This window comes from Rhipicephalus sanguineus, chromosome 3 (genome assembly GCF_013339695.2).
Source record: "Rhipicephalus sanguineus isolate Rsan-2018 chromosome 3, BIME_Rsan_1.4, whole genome shotgun sequence".
NCBI lineage: Eukaryota > Metazoa > Arthropoda > Arachnida > Ixodida > Ixodidae > Rhipicephalus > Rhipicephalus sanguineus.
This window is the reverse complement of record NC_051178.1, coordinates 229,220,731-229,234,717: the sequence shown is the minus strand read 5'-3', so window position 1 is coordinate 229,234,717 and position 13,987 is coordinate 229,220,731. Positions and strand designations below refer to the sequence as shown.

The 13,987-nt window shown below is 48.1% G+C and overlaps 1 protein-coding gene across 1 annotated transcript; it reads left to right on the top strand.

Annotated features, from left to right (window-relative positions):
* The first annotated feature begins 2,428 nt into the window (after positions 1 to 2,428).
* LOC119386344 (uncharacterized) lies at positions 2,429 to 11,475 on the top strand. The gene is made up of 5 exons (XM_037653666.2): positions 2,429 to 2,533; positions 6,678 to 7,016; positions 8,959 to 9,144; positions 10,369 to 10,617; positions 11,309 to 11,475. Exons 1-5 carry the CDS (start codon positions 2,429 to 2,431, stop codon positions 11,450 to 11,452), a joined length of 1,023 nt encoding a protein of 340 aa, XP_037509594.1. The 3' UTR covers positions 11,453 to 11,475.
* Positions 11,476 to 13,987: the final 2,512 nt, after the last annotated feature.

Genomic DNA, 13,987 nt, shown 5'->3' with positions numbered 1-13,987 from the left:
AAATAGACTTTAAACGAGTAGAAATAACCAGGAGGAGGCTAACCGATTGGTGGCTACAATCAAGGCACGAGTGAATTGCAATCCTTCAATACATAGTGATAGTACTTAACTTTATGGCTAGGTGGCGTGAGCCGCCGCCCGATCTAAAGGGCACAGCCGTATACATCCATCCATCCATCCATCACACACCACGCTCGGCGCAAGCGCTAGTTAAATGACTGCTCGCTGGCCGCACCGCTCGTTTCGCTGGCTTCCTTTCTCTTCGCCGGGAGCTCACTAAGTGAACACTCTTCGTTGCCGCTCCGCAGCATGAACGGCAGCAGCGCGACAGGCTCGCAACGCAGCAGCAGCTCGGGAAGATCTCGCCTTGCCAATTACCAGCCAACACATGATGTCACGTTACACTCTCCGATGCGTATCGTACGACTGCAAACGTCCCACCACCATCAGGGGGCACTTGTATCGATGTTGCCTTCTCGAACTTTCCATTGCGTCCCATCATCGATGACCCCTTGGCAACATACTTTACTGATCATAAAGCAATCATATTAAAAGGGAAACGAGTCCCCAAGCTCATCGAGGGACGCCCTTCTTGTACTTTGTAAAAGAACATCTCTTGTGTATATGTAATGCATATAGTTCAACCATCATAAAGCAATCATCTTTAAAGGGAAACCAGTCCCCGAACTCACCGAGGGACACCCTTCTTGAACTTGGTAAAACAACATCTCTTGTCTATATATAATGTTTATAGTTCATCCAAATGTATATATACTTCATCAAAATGTATATAGTGCATGCAACCGTAAATTAAAAAAAACATTGTGGATGTAATGTATGTATAACAACGTTGTCACGTCTATATATGATGGTAGAGAAATGTGCACGGAGCATTCGCGGGTTACCCGATCATCTCTGAGCAAGCTCCTTTAACATCATTCACTTCGTGGATATGGCGGTGAATTTTTTTGTCGAAGACGTGCCATCACGTGATGATGCAGAGTGTTGAAGGCCAGGTTGCTCGATTGACGCAAGCAGGTTTCCCGTCCTCGTCATTGCTGGCAACGTGCGAGAGAGCAGTGAAATATTTTAAATCACCAACTGAATGAAAAAAAAAAAAGCATGCGAACCAGAAGAGATGGAAATGGCTGTCATTCCATATGTCCATAGCCGCTCACATCGCCTAAAAAGGATTGGCAGAAAATACAATGTGAAAGTAATATGTTCCGCCAAAAGCAAACTTAGCCGTGTGTGTCCCCGCGGTTGAGCGTATGTACAACAAAGGAAGTGATGTGACATGCGCTATACCTTGAAGTTTGTAGAATGCAACAAGAGGGGTGTTGTTTACCAATGACCAATGTCATGTGGTCGCACGAATGTCGGACAATCTGGACGTTGCGTAAACGTTCGACTTCGTCCAAACACCACTCTTCCTTGAAATGCAGGCCAAGTAGCCACCTGTCCCTTCACTGCGCAGAATGCAAATGTACCCCGAGTTTTGATGACACAAACATATTATTTCAGCACGGCGATCTAACAGCTAGAGTAGCCGAAGCTTTTTTCATTGCACGGTTGGAAGATAAGTGCGTAAGCCACCCATCTTTTTTCCTGTCGGATAAAGAACTAGATTTGCTGGCCTCAGGGCTGTGACTGGGTAAAGTGAAATTTTGATTATGTTTTGCTGTTGGACGGAGTCATTGCGCATGACCAATTGTTTGTATGCATATATGTGTGTTTCCGAAAAAATAAACGTCAATTGAAAGTTAGCGCCTGTATCGTGTCTCTTGCCTGTGTCCCTGTGTGTTTCTTGCACTATTCCACAATGGTATGATACTTTGATTTCCACTTCATCCTCTATTAATAAACCTATGATGGTAAAATCAATGACATTACAGTTCTCAGAGTACAACCTATCAATCTAAACCGATTCATCGTTTCACTTTAGTGTCTCTTTATTGTCATGATTACGGAAGTCGACTGCATTTATAAGTAACACACTGCATAATGTTCGCCAATATTAGGCGTTGTATAGTTCCGAAGCGCACCGCCATATTATTAGAATATTCCGCTGCAATGTCATTTCTTTCTGTTTATGAAAACCTCGGCTGTAACGACCAATCACGTTGCTAACTTACTCAGTCTTGCTGCTTTGTAGCTGGAAAAACACGGTATAGAAAACACCTACGAAACAATTGAATTGCGCAGTTTTTCACACTATATATTCGCGGTTTTCAAGTTAGACTTGCGTGCTTTTACGTCGAAAAGACGAAGAAACACGGTCGCGAGCTTGCACACGCCGGCGCGAGCTGTTCGATGGTCGAAGCACGAGCGCGCATTCCTCGAGTCGGCTAGCCGTTGCTGCGGTTTGATTCTGTAGCCTTCCTGCGCAGTGGACGCGTCGCGAACAGTCGACAAGTGATATCGCGTCATGGAGCAGCAGCATCTGATCTCGAAGGAGGACTCCCCCAGGCGCGTCCGAATGGAAAGCTCGCCCACCACGTCGGCCGTCGGCTTCCACCTGATAAACAAGAAGGTGAGAATCGCGAAGGCATTCGCTCCAGCTTTTACAGCTGTTACCGCATCCTTTAAAGGCGAAACCTTAGATACCTCATCAAATGCGAAAATTGACCATCGCTACGAGTGGTTCAAAACATCATCACGTGATGACGTTGCCAGTGACGTCGTCATGGCGCACCAAAATTTGTGACGTAATCAAGATGTCATTATGACGTTACATAACGTGACGTCAAATGACGACGTCATCGCACGACATCGTCGCTCGGTCAAAGGTGGGCCGATCACGGAGGCAGTGCAAAATCAGGCGAGGTGCAGAAAACTTGCAATGCCTCCGATCCTGGAGGCAGTGCAAAACCACGTTAAGTGCAGAAGAGGGGAATCCGAAGGTCGCGGGATCGATTCCCGGCCGCGGCTGCTGCATTTTCGATGGAGACGAAAATGTTTGAGGGTGTACTTAGATTTAGGTGCACGTTAAAGAACCCCAGGTGGTCGAAATTTCCGGCGTCCCTCATAATCATATCGTGGTTTTGGGACGTTAAACCTCAGATATTATTTGCAGAAGAGGGGACGATCGATACATCGACCGGGAAAGAAAAGAAGCAGTGGTGATGACTTCCGCATTCGAGTAGTATTACGCGAATGCGTAAGGGACCCTGTGAGTTATACATCATAACTTGCAAGTGACGTCAGTTCCTGTCTTCCGTCCGTCATCACCGAGCCAACGGAGGACATATACGTCTCAGTGACCGCGCCGTGTTTACGTTCGTACGGCGGATCGTTTGGCCTAGTGCGCGTGTTTTTATCGTTTGCCTTGCGCTTATGCCGAAGGAGAAATTTGAGGATATTATGCAGCCTGCAGCGAAGCAGTGTTGACTGGGGAACTCGGATCCTCCGTGTCCTGCAGTGTCCGAGTCCACGGTGTCGCATGTAATGGGTGAAACAGCTTCGCCTATCTTGCCGGAAACATAACTTGCCTGTTACGAAGTGACGCCCGCACACATGAACGTTGTTCAATGTATTGAGGTCCTTCCTGCTTATGCGCGCATAAGCCACGTGCTGCGCTTCTCGGACAGCTCTTTCTTGCGGTCGCACGGGTTTGGGATCACCTTTGGCAAACAGCATGTCCCCGCGTCTGGTCCCTTCTTTTATTTGGTTTACACTTGCTTCTCGTGCGGCAGTCAAATATCGCCATTGCGACGTACGGCGTTGACGGGAAATCGAAGAGTCGCACAGCTTGACTCGGTGTCGTCTGCTGCCATGTGCTCGGTATCCCAGATCGTATCCCAGAGTTCCTGCGGTGTGACGTACCATAGCCAATCACATGCCCTGCAACTAAATCCCAAATGCATGTCCAGAAAGTTCCTCTTGAATTTAGTTTATGATTTTCCATTTGAGCAGCATGGTGCTCGCTTTTTTTTTTTTGCCGCATTCTCAGTTTCGCGACATGCTTCGTCTTGCGGCTTGCCGCATGCACTTGGCATTTTGTGTACGATCTTTAGTGTTTGGCGCCCGTGTGTTCCCTTCACGTTTAGTGGACCGGTGCGAGTGGCAGGAGGGAAAGAACACGACTGTCGCCGACGCGTTCTCCCCATCTTGTCCAATCGAGTGCTGAAGGCTCGAATGATTGAACTGTTTTTGCCAGCATGGCAGTAGCGTGCACACATCAGTATACTATCTGCGTGGTATCACGAAACTGCAGCAACACGTTTTCGTGACGTGCTCAATTTCTTACGCCATCTTCGAAAAATCGCACCGGTGCGTACCGGGACGCCAATGCGCCACAATGATTGGCCGAAACAGCGCACCAGGGCGCCTCGGTGAGATTTGTCGAAGATGCCATTAGTGATATTTTATTGCGATAGCAATTATGTGGACAGTCTCGACGGGTGTTGCCGTCGCCGTCATTTTCCGTATAAAGGCCAAATCGATAACATCACCCCGCGCATCGTACGTTTGGCGACGAACGCGGCTGAAGCAGAGATGAAAGAAGCCAGCCATCGCCGTCGCACGGAGGGCGCATCACCCGCGTGCGAGGCCGGACGTCGATTGCTCTTCAAGCAGAGAGGAGACGCCCCGCCCGTATTTCGTCGGGCGAAGAATCATGAAGGAAGCCGGGGAAGGGGAGGAGAGGGAGGACTGTGTCGCTCGAGCAGCAACTGCGAACTTTGATCATACGGGCGCTGTCGCTAGCGCTGGCGTCCGCGCTATTTCGACAGACAGCAGCGAACGGCCGGCTTAATTCGCGTTGAGACGACAGAAAGCACGAAAACCACTTCGCTCCCTGGAGCGGCCGTGTCCCTGTAGACCAGCGTTTTGTAGAGTTACGCGAGATCGGATCCAAAAGAGCTGGCTGCTAGCCTTACTTCGTATAACGTTGCAATTTGTTGCTCTCGCATTCATTGCTTCGCCCTTGAGGCGAAACTGTTTTAAATGACTAATAAAAAAAAAAAAAACGCCAGGCCTGCGCGGAAAGCGCAACACAGTCACAGCGAAAGCTGGAACAGCGGTGCTTCTAGAGCCCGTTGTAAACTCTCCTGAGGCTACTAATACAAGTACACTCGCAAGCTATCCACTACGCCATAAATCATACTTTTTGTGAAGTTCGGAAGCACCCACTAAGGCCATTATTCGTCATTCTACGGAAAAGCCAGGTACCAGCTACACATCTGTAAGGCATTATGTGCACTTTGTTGATGCGACGGCTGGTGACGATGAAGAATTATGGCCGAGCCCTTTGGAATGGGTTGGAAGCTTTAAACGATGCACTATAGTTACGTAATTCGCATTGTGTGACGTCCGGTCGTTATTTCACTCTCCCGCTACGCTATATAACTCATGTTAACGTGAGATAGAGAGAGATAAACAGAAATAACTTTATTGAGACCCTGAGGAAATGGATCATAGGGGCCTTATGGGCTTCCTCGGCAACCATGCAAGTACACTTGCGAGGTACCCACTACGCTATAAATCACTATAATTTTTGGGAAGTAGGGAAGCAGCCACTATGCCATTTTTCGTCATTCTGCGGAGAACCGTGGTATACCGCTAAATACCTGTAAGGCATTATGTACACTTTGTTGATGTGCCTGATGACGATAAAGACTTATGGCAGAGCCCTTTATAATGGGTTGGAAGCATTCAACAACCCACTCGTTGCAAAATTCGCATTATGTGACGCCTGGTTACAGAATTCGCGTTGTGTGACGCCTGGTTATTTTACTCTTCTACGACGTTATATCACATATGTTAATTTGGTTCCTTACCGACATGAAGCCTGTATAGGGCCTTTTTGTAAAGGAGCTTCAAGCACCGGCATGGCTTTGTTGTAGAACACTGGGCTCCCACTCAGAGGGCCCAGGTTCGAACACCGTTCCATCCCGGGTATTTTCTTATTTCGTTTTTTTTTCCCATTTCGTGCGATAGCGGTTACGGACACCAGCAGCGGACAACTACGACGGCAAAAACGGCCGTTGTTGTGGTCTCGTAACAGCTTTCGCTGTTATGACAAGAAGCGGCGGAGCTGGTGGCGTTGCCCTCCTCCTTTCCCTCCTAGTCAACCTCACTTCCCTTTCCCACCCCTTGCTGTAATATCGTATACAAGACTCACTTTCCACCCGTCGCCGCCGCCCAAATCGGCGCACGTGTTCTAGGAGCGAAGCAGAAGAAGAAGAGGACAAAGAGAGCACGTGCCGGTTCATGATGATGATAGTTTTCGTATTCAGCAGACACATTATGCCCGGCTTAAACAACTCCGCTGTTAATATCAACATTTAATTTTACCAGAGCACAAGCTAGTTCGTATACGGTTCTACCTTAGTGTCTGAGTGGAATACCGCGTGGCCTGTCGCGGTCGGGACGATTGAAGAGCAGATGCGCGTTACCGCATGTGAGAGGTAGAGGGGCTTTAAGCTCGACTGAACCGCAGCGGCCTCCTGCGGTAATGCTCGACGTAATGGTCTTGACAAATACGCGAACTTAGCACTTACGTGAGGGATACTATACAGCGACTATATTAGTGCATACTTGATTTAGAATCTCGCCACCAATGCTACCGTATATACGTATAACTAGCAGTGTACGACTACACTACACCGCGACTACTACTTGATGAATTGCTCTCGGTGACGCTAAAGCACGAGTATCTGTGGTTCGGTGGGCAGGTTATCATCTTCTTGGTCTCTGCCGTGGCTGTGCTGGTATGCGCGTTGGCGCTGAACCTGGTCCACATTTACGGGGCGCCGGCGTTCACGGCCGAGACGGCAAGTACAGGGTCGCAGGAGGAGGATTACCTGTCGATGCCGGCGTCCGTCGCCGCCGCGCCGGCACATGCGGATCCGGCAATAGAGCGGGCACCACCTGTCGAGTCGGCGCCGCCTTTGCCGCGCCGTGCAGCCGTGCTGCCAGCCGCTGTCGCGGAGAGTGGCGAGCCCGTAGACATCGCCGCCTTCACGCAGTATGCGGCCGGCGAGGACGACAGCAGCCTCGGCGGCAACGACACGGTTGGTCTCAATCTCGTCTTCAAATATTGGACTTGGGTTTCTAACGTCAGGGGTGGTATTCTGCAAGAGTCCACTGAATGGACTGTAGATTGTAGATTTCGGTGCGGGCTTGTTGGAACCCCCCGCCCCCCCCCCCCCCCCGAACTTCTTCCAATAAACTGCAGAGATCGAGAGCTCAATAGAGAAACCCCCTCTCCCCCCTCCCCCCTTCCTTTCACTCCTCTGAAACTTTAGCCTGTCGCAACCCAATAAATATTAAGCACCGCTCACAGCCATCACTGTCCCCACTTAAAGATAATTTGCTGCTCTCTGTAATCAAGTTCTCTGATTTTCGTGATATCAAGCGCTTTTGCGTGCTTAGGACAGTTGATTCTGTCATATTGTCACGTGGTCGTGATGGTGAAGTACGCAGAACACAAGCTGATACAGACGAAAACGCTTTACTGGGCGACCTTGTGCCCAGAAAATGAAGAATTCAGAATACAAGTAATGTACGCTGTACACTGATAACGGTGACCACAGTCGTCGGCCGTCGGTAATCTGATCACTAGCAGAACGCGTCGTGTTTGATACATCAGTGATCGAATCTTCCAGCGTTATCATGCACTGGCGCTCGCGTAATCTCCCGAATCAGCTTGACTATTCGCGTCCTGCGCGTAACCTTAACAGAAAATCTCAAACAATCACGAAGCTTCTCAAACATTGCGGCGTGACCTGTGACGACAGCTGTTGATTGTGTGAAACCCGAATATCAAAGATATGCGAATACATCGAAATAAGGGCGCGTAGCAATATGCTTATACCGGTATGTATACGTTTGTGTCGTTGGTTTTTAGGTCGAGAACTTGAACGTCTCGGCAGGTTGTCCGGGCATCTTGAGATCAGGCTCAGAAAAAAGATGTATATCAGACACGAACGACGAACTTTTATTTTCCAATATGCCTAGTATTTACATTAGCCGTGAGAAAGTTCTTCCGCTTCGAGCAGAAAGTAGCTGGCACGACTCTTTTGCAGAGGTGAAGGGAGTGCATAACACGGTTCTGCAAGGGTGGAGCCTATATTTTTAGGGGCGTAGCTCCTCTCAGTCTAACCTTGTCACGTCTTCGTTGTCCGGCGTAAACGGATCTCCCGTACAGAACGTGATATGTATCGCCCTCTCCTCTCCTACGCTTCCCCCTCTTTCTCCTCTCCTACGGTCCTTCGTGATTGTAGTAGATCTTTTTGTTATGATTGCGCGCCGCACGCGAATGTTCCAGCTTTGTCGGGAGATAACGCCGCCACCAGCGATATCGCTGGAAAGTTCGATATCGCCTGTATAAAAGCCGACACGCTTGACCGCTTGTTAGTTGATCGACGGTCGACGCTCTGTTCGCCGCTATCAGTGTATTGCTGTAGTTTGTCTTTCAGTTTCCCGGCCACAAGTTCGGCCAAATAAAGAGTTTCATCTCTGACGTGCTGACTGCTGCCTTCGACGACGTCACGACCACGTGACAATATGGTCAAACAAAACACGTTACAAGCATTTGAATCCTTAGCAGAATGTTAGTGCGGATTCATGCAACTATAACACACATAAATGTACAGGCAGGGGACCGAGTTTTACAATCATTCAACGACGTGCTAGCTTAGCATTTCGGACACATTGAAAACATCTAACTTATGTACAACAGTTGACATTTAACTTATTTACAACAGTCAGGTTACTGAATCTTTCTATGGTTTTCCTCTCAGCCTGAAGCACACATGAGTCCAGAGCAATAACTTCGTATGGCAATTGCAGATCACAATTCACTTGATTGACCATTCTGAATCCTTTCTCAAATGCGCACTTGGTCTGAGGAGCACCCCTTTGCAATGATGCGTGCCTTTTTTTTTTTTGCATTTAAACGTACCTGTGCAATGTGATAGGCTAGCTGTATAGCTGGTAACTGCGCTTGCGCAGCGGCAAATGGAGCCCCGGTGCCTGGAGCCCGTCCAGATGACGCTGTGCCCCGCGAACGCGAGTCGGTGGCCGGCCTTCTTCTTCGACGGCCGGCACTGCTTGACGCCGGTTAGTGTGCCGCCGCCTGGGTGCCTGGAAGGCACCAACCGCTTCCGCTCTCTGGGCCACTGCCGCGCCGCCTGCCAGGTGAGGATATGTACAGCTTAGAACGCCGGGTCTGGCTTTGTGTTGGAACCGTAGGCGTGTACAGAAGGGAAGCAGGGGGAGGGTGTGCCCCCCTCCTAATCAGCTGAGGGGGGCGCCAAGTCTACCCTATAACTTTACTTAGTAGGAGCTGTCCCGTCATTATTCAAAGTGCAAGTTCACCAAGGTGTCAATCTGGGCACGTTGGTAATCATCTTTAACGGTAAAACCGCTAGTGTGTGTATCTTTGTGTGTCTCCTTTGTGTCGCTGTTTTTAGTGAGCTTTTGCGATTCTTGAAGATAATGTGCAAGATTATGGCCATGCAGGTTCTTTACAATAATAACGGACAAGGACCACTGATGATGCATTCGAAGAGCTATTTACTTCGCATTTTTACCCCCGCAAAGCCAGGGACCGAGGGCAGGCCGTTGTGGAAAGCACGTCATCGCTTCGTTTTCATTTTTGCATTCGCTGTGAAGCTTTTCTTTCGAACTCGAACAACGGGGGGTGGATGTGGGGGGAGGGCTGTGGTAAGACTCCCCCCCCCCCCCCCCAAAAAAAAAAGGGTAACCCTGAGCACGCCTATGGTTGGAACGGTATGATATATTGTCAGTTATAGAGTTATTTTTCAGACCCTTTAGTTGGTATACTTTGTCCGCGTATGTTGCGACAGCGGTGTGCTGCAGCAGCCACAGCTAAACTCCTCTGGCGTGTCTGTCGTGGCGGCCAAGCCTGTCAATTAAGACAGACGTGGCTACTATCCTGCACTTAAATGCTGGTCACACCTGGTCTGTTATGACGAACCATCATGTCTCGTATTCGCGCGTGCACTGTTTCTTGTAGTTATTTTATTGAAAGAACACCTGTCAAAATTTGCCATTTCTCCGTGCTCTCGAAAAATTCGGTTCACTAAAACTGCGATACAAAACTTGCTTCGTAGAAGCGATGCAAAAATACATGCATTTCAATGAAAGTGAGAAACGGAAATGAAAAAAAAAAAAGTTTGTTACCTCGCGAACTTTCTTTTATCTAGGTACGGCTATCTTTTTTTTTGTCAAACAAAATTTCCATAAGACACCTATTACGTGACTTGCTTGCAGATTTGCATAAATTTAAAAAAATGTTAAAAGTATTGCGAAACACGCTGATTCGCAGCCGAGATGTTACGTGAACCTTCGCTTTTTGTGTGTTGTATGGAGAAACGGCAACGTATGACCTCTGACCAGGGCCAAGGCGCGCGTGCCGAGTGCCGGGAGCCGGTGCGCCTGGTGCCGTGCCGGCGGGAGCACGTGAAGCGGAGCTGGTTCTATCCGGCCAACGGCAGCTGCGTCGAGTGGGGCTTCCCGGAGGGCAGCTGCGTCAACGTGCGGCTGCGCCTTTTCCAGAGCATGCAGCAGTGCCTGCTCGACTGCGTGCAGCACGACGCGCCCGCCTGCCGGGAGTACCCCGTCGGCCAGCGATGCGGAGAGTACCAGGTACGTCTTTCGAGGCTTCTCTCAGCTATGTCTTCTTCTGCTTGCAAAGTTTGTTGTGCGAGAAACTCATAGTAGCACTTTTATAGAAATGAAGTTGAACGTCGTGCATAGGTTTTGCAAGTACCCTAATGAAGTACATCCTCGGGGCTTCCGGTCGAAAGGCCCGGGACGTTTCGGAAGAGAAGTTTAAGATCGACTGCGTTTGTGCAAGCAGTGGGGAGGGTATACCCTCTGGTGAACCTCCACTGTTATGCATGAAGAAAATAAATCTCATTTGGTCATTGCCAATTGTCTTTTCCAGAATAAAGTGACGAGTCGGGCGTGTGGTATACATAATTCCCAGATATTTTGTTCCGTCCCTTGCATAACACCATCTCGTAACCTTTCCAGAATATGGAAGTAATGAACTGATAAGCGCAGGTTTCTTCTGTAAACGTTTGTTCCGACTTTCATTCAACAAAGCGTGTGTATAAGATACTATAAGTGTCCAAAACATGGGACTCTTTTGGAGGCATTGATGTGCTACTGGTAGACTACTACAGAAAGTACTTTACTTTGCCTCAAATATCTTACGTTACTCGTGCTGGGAGCTTCTAGATCTGGACTTTCACGACCTTTCCTGCAATCCTGGGCTATTAGACCTTTCATTACAAAAATATCGAAGGTGTCGGTCTCTCATCTACTGTCGCAGGTGAACTACCCGGTGTACTCTGCCGCGAACAAGAATGGACGTTTCGAGTGCCTGATGGTGGACCCGGCAGACAAGCTCTGCCTGCTGGGTCCCAACATGTTCCCCAGCTACCGAGCATGCGCCCGCGCTTGTCTCGTTTCGTGATAAAGCTTGTTCTTTTTGTTTCGAATTTTCTTCGGTGACTGCGAATCTTCGACTTCTCTTGCTTGTATAGCTCGTTTGGGTGCTTCAAATATAGGCGTACGATAATTGATGTTTTCGAATGGAGCCCGAATATTAAATGTAGAATGCGGCTTCGATTCAGCAACTTCCTATGTTTTCTCGTAGACTAAGATTCATAACGGGAAAACAAGTTTAAGCTTTGAAGCAAACAGAGAGGGAAAGTCACAGCAATCTCTCGCTGTCTTACATGTATACCGTAAAGCATGTGTGGGTCTCTGATTCCTCACTGAAATTGATTGTAGAATGATCGAATCGTGTACTCCGAGTGAGAAACGATATATATGTATATATATATATATATATATATATATATATATATATATATATATATATATATATATATTCGATTGTTTGCGTACCCACAGTGCCAAAAATTCTCGCTTGTCGCTCTAATCACGTGCTCGTACGACGAGGCAATCGAGAGCGTAACAACAAAGCGTCGCATGCGTTCGTTGCTGGGGAGAATCGGTAATATCGCCATGCTAAAACATTTGTGCGTTTACCGTTGACATGAAATCATTTGTTGGATGACGGCCGTTAACGACTGCATCAGTGGCCCTTGAGTGAGAGCAAAAGTTCGTTCATATTGCACCTCTGTGACGCGGCAAAGCAGTCGCAGTGAACTCGGATGACGATAAAATTGTACAGTGTACTACGTCACAGAATGAATACGGTGTGATAGGGGGCTGTTGCAAGCAAGGAATGGTCAGTGTGATGAAGCATGCAATGTGTGAATTGCCTGCAAATTTCTTTCATTGAACCTTTTTAATATTACAATAAATGCATTTTTCTTCGGTATTTATACAAATGATGGGAGCGTGAAAGCCGCTTGTGCGCTTAAATTAAGATGCGCGCTAAAAAATGCGCAGCTGCTTAGAATTAATGTATCGTCGTTTTGGCATGCATAAAACCCCAGAACACTGAAATTAGTTATACATCGGTCGTGTCCTACGCGACTTGAGCAAGTCTACTTCGTCTCTCGACTGAAATTGCGCGTGTTCTTTAATCCCACAGGGGACATTTTCCTATTTTTTCATATTACATCGCTCGTGACGATGGAAGTGCTTGTTTAGCGATTAAAAAAATTATTTCGAAACTTTATGAACTTTGAGAACGCGGGCCTTCTTTGTAGGTGCAGCTAATCTCGTGCGCCCTTCCGAGCGAAATCTGTATCGCCGAAATTCGCTTAAACGTTTCGCCTTAATTATAGCGTCCACGTTTTCCTTGTAGTTCTCGCGTGCTACCGACACAAAACTCGGACTGAGAAAGTTGCACACACACACACAAAAAAGGAAAAATAAGGAAACAGTAAGATAGCCACTGTATAGCCTCGCCTACAGGCCCGGGAGCTTAAGCTCCCGCTTAAGCTCCCGCACGCAAGTGTGGCGCGCAATTAATTTTTAATCATTCTTCTTGACGTCCTTGGGAGTAAATCTAGTGCACGTGCCGCATATATTCACTTCCTAGGCCCACGGCAAAGTACCGCCTGTGCAATACGTAGCGCTAAAGCGCTGCTGGTGTTAAGCATATGCAGCTGAACAAAGCATCGACTAACGTATATATTGTGTGCGTGCATGTATGTGTCTGTACGCATTATTTGGTACATGTCATTTTACGTGCCATAATCATCAACCGACACCTGGAACCTAGAGTATAGCAAGCCAGGCGATAAACCAGGTTAACATCTCTGGGGATATCTCTGATGTAGGCACGCCGCCGAATCTAAGCAAGCTTTCTTCGCCTTCGTTTTCTGCACAGAGAACTGAAAAAAAAAGCCAGCTAATTAACGTATAAGGTTTGACGTAATAGTGAGCGGGAATTCAATTTAGCCCTTGTTACGAGCGATGTGACGTCTGTCAAATTTAAAAGTTTTTTTTCCCTATAAGCAAATACGAAGGGACATCAGAAGTCCTTGGTGGCTAGAAAGGAGGTCGCTAATTTTCAGTGTATAAGCAATGACAATCAAGATATACGGGCCTTGGGTGTGTAAAAAGATGGTGGTGCTGTAGCCGTGTGTTAACTAATCGCATCCACACACTACGTCCAAGAGGGTCAAAAAAGGCTGGGAGGGGGGGGGGGGGCGAGACGGTGAGAGAAAGTAGCCCTACCAGAGGCCCCGTTACTCAGGCGGCGTCAAGACTGAGTCATCGCGGCGCCATCGGCCATCCGGACTGGCCAGAGCTGGTCCTCCGGGCATTCGCTGAGCCGCAGAAGCTCACTTTCTACTTCAATCGTAAACGGACCAACCCTGCACTCTTACATTATCTCAGAGACGGGCTTACTTCACATTCTCTCTGCGGACGACCGTGTTTTGAATGCTTCTACTTCCCTACTGTTTCCAGCACAGGTCAACTATTCTCTCCCAAGAAAAAAAAAGTTTTGAGGCTTTCGCGTGCCAAAAACCTCGATTAAATATAGGCACGTCGTGCGTGCCGTGGGGCGCCGAAGTAATAATTG